Source organism: Cupressus sempervirens, chromosome 8 (genome assembly GCF_028749045.1).
Source record: "Cupressus sempervirens isolate cs-2001-9-10 chromosome 8, ASM2874904v1, whole genome shotgun sequence".
Classification (NCBI taxonomy): Eukaryota; Viridiplantae; Streptophyta; class Pinopsida; order Cupressales; family Cupressaceae; genus Cupressus; species Cupressus sempervirens.
The window spans coordinates 656,361,533-656,364,221 of record NC_143125.1 but is presented as its reverse complement, the minus strand read 5'-3'; the positions used below and the strand labels follow the sequence as shown (position 1 = coordinate 656,364,221).

The 2,689-nt window shown below is 40.3% G+C and overlaps 1 protein-coding gene across 1 annotated transcript; it reads right to left on the bottom strand.

Annotated features, from left to right (window-relative positions):
• Positions 1 to 946: 946 nt before the first annotated feature.
• LOC149544147 (toll/interleukin-1 receptor-like protein) lies at positions 947 to 1,576 on the bottom strand. Its single transcript, XM_089795906.1, has 2 exons — positions 1,215 to 1,576; positions 947 to 1,058 (listed from the first exon to the last, which is right to left on the bottom strand). Exons 1-2 carry the CDS (start codon positions 1,574 to 1,576, stop codon positions 947 to 949), a joined length of 474 nt encoding a protein of 157 aa, XP_089652032.1.
• Between the last annotated feature and the right edge of the window lie 1,113 nt (positions 1,577 to 2,689).

The following is a 2,689-nucleotide window of genomic DNA, read 5'->3' as shown; positions in this document are numbered from 1 at the left end:
CAGAAACCGCGGCCTGAAGAAGTGTAGAAGCATCCAGAATCTACTGGACCACAAGTCAAATAACAATGTCTTATCCATAATTTTTATGCACCTCTCGAAATAACATTTACAGGGTGACGCGGAAGTCATCGTGTCACATTACTCACTACTTTAATATCTGTGTGGAATATATCAATTACTTGAACAGTTATTGTACAATTATTTACATTTAGAATTTTGTCCTCAATTCAGAGTCCTATACAACTCTATCTACGTCGCTCAATGGACATTCTGCGACCACCGGTGGTACTTCTCTAACCTTTGTCCCCACACGATGAGCAATATGCTCGAGCACCGTGTTTTCGTCGCTATAAATGCAAACACAACATTGAATAAGAATCAAGCTGTAATAGTTGACTTCATTCTGATAAAATATAAAAGAAAATTGCAGAGGATGCATTGATAAATAAAAGGTCAAGCAATTAGTACTCACTCCTTGCTCTTAATGATGTGGCCTACATTAAATGACACATTGTAAAGTGCCTTCTTCCACTCCAAAATCTTTTTCGAGGCATATCTTCCCATCTCTACATGCTTATCAAATGCATGAGCATAGACCCCTTTAGCATATCGGACATCCACAGGGTCAATAGGAACAATTCTAGTGCCTGTCTGTAGCATAAGTGTCAGCTCTGACAAACACCAAGGGGATTCTGCATAGTTCATGGAAAATATAGCAATATGAATCTTAGCACTGCTTATTGCTTCTTCTATTACACCAGCGATGTGATCGCCCAATCTAACCTCTTCTGAATCTAGAAACACCTTCAGTCCCATGTCCTTAAGCTTGTTATGGATAGCTAGGGCCAATGAACGCTTAACATCACGACCGCGATGATTAATGTGTACGTCGTAACGGACATCTCTCGTAGGCCTTGTGTATATTTTACCACAAAGAAATGCCAATTTACCTCGTGGGTGAATGATTGGGACGAGTGTTACGTAATTTGAATTCTTGAGCCTCTTTACCTTCCTTCATTACCAAATCCGTCATCTTCTTCAGGAGCATGTCCTCATCGCTGAGATATCCAACAGTAAAGGAAACATAATAAACTTATGATTTGAAAATATCGATTTAAAAATTCTGTGAGCCTGAAAATGAGGAAGGAAACATGCAAAGAATGTATCAACAAGAACTTGGGTTAACTGCCTTGATTGGAGTAATTGGTACTTACTCTTTGCTATTGACGATATGACCCGCACAAAATGAAGCATGGCGAACTGCTTCCTTCCACTCCTCCAACTTCTCTGGGTTATATCTACCCTTGTCTTGGTGCCACCCAAATGCCTTACCATAGCTTCCCTTTCCAATATATCTTAATTCATACGAAAAGACATGGTAATAAATCGGAACAAACTTACTGCCTTCTCTTCCGCTAATCAATGAAAGCTCTCGTAAACACCACTTGGACGTTGCATAGTCCTCTGAAAATATAGCTGCGTTAAGCCAGGTACTCTTTATTACTTGTTCCAGTACACTATGAAAGTGACCCCCCCACTTAAGCTCTTCTGAATCCAAGAAAACCTTCAGTCCCATTCCTGTGAGCATTTTATAGATAGCTGTGGCGAGTGTACGTTTGACATCAGGACCCCGATGGTTAATAAATACATCATACTTAACCTTTCTCACAAGCATTATCAATCCACCTGAAGTAGATGTGGTTGCTGCAAATTCTTCTCCCTGTTGTTGGATGCTTGAACTAGTCTTAGCTGGTCCTACAAATTCTTGACACATTTTTCCCTCTTTCGCTAACCACTCTATAATTTTCTTCAGCAGCATGTCTTCATCCCTGGACACATTCGACAATGAAGAAAACACAGTAAACATCACAAGTTATATGGATAACTGAAGTCTATGAGCCTCAAGATAAAAGAATGAATCGATAAATAAACGCTGAGTGCATCTGGTGGAGAGATGGGTACTTAGTACTTACTCCTTGCTCTAACCGACTGGACCTACATAATGTGAAACACTGTAAAGCGCTTTCATCCACTCCTCCAGTTTCTCAGAGTCGTGTTCAAGCTTGTTTGCGTCAAATGCGTAGCCTCCTTTTACATAGTGTACATCATCAGTCTTAGCACGACAGAAAATAGGAACAATTTTAGTGCCTAATTTACCCCTGTTGTGCATGGATGACAGCTCTTCTAAGCACCGGTCGGATTGTGCATAGCCCTCTAAAAATATTGGAATGTAAAGCCAGTCACTCTTAAAAGCTATTTCTACTTCTTCATCCCCCAAATCGAGCTCTTTCAAATTCAGAAAAACCTTCAGTCCCAATGCGTCAAGCTCTTTATAAATTGCTACGCCCAGGGGATGTTTAAATTGATTGATAAATACATCATAACGCGGGAAATCTTTCACAGGCATCATGGATGCACAAGAAGCAGATGTGGATGATGGAAATTATTCAACGTGTTGGCAATTTAACGGAACACCACTGTGCGGGTTAGAAGAAGATGCCATGAAATTAGATTTAAGCGAACATGACAAAGGTTGAAAAAAGGGGCGTTCAAAGAGAAAAGGAGCAGTGCATATAAAAGAGCAGGAGAGGGATAAGTAATGAGAAATAAATGTTGGACTAGATGTGTGGACTATGTGTACTCACTGAGGTAGCCCCGCAGAAGAAACGAAGAAATGAAGAAGCATGAC

What these genes read in the sequence shown, in the direction of transcription:
- LOC149544147 (XM_089795906.1), bottom strand. Translation starts at nt 1,576, where the DNA reads ATGGGACTGAAGGTTTTCTTGGATTCAGAAGAGCTTAAGTGGGGGGGT. An exon ending in CATATCGTCAATAGCAAAGA is followed by an intron (nt 1,059 to 1,214) that starts GTAAGTACCAAT and finishes TGGATATCTCAG; the next exon opens with CGATGAGGACATGCTCCTGA.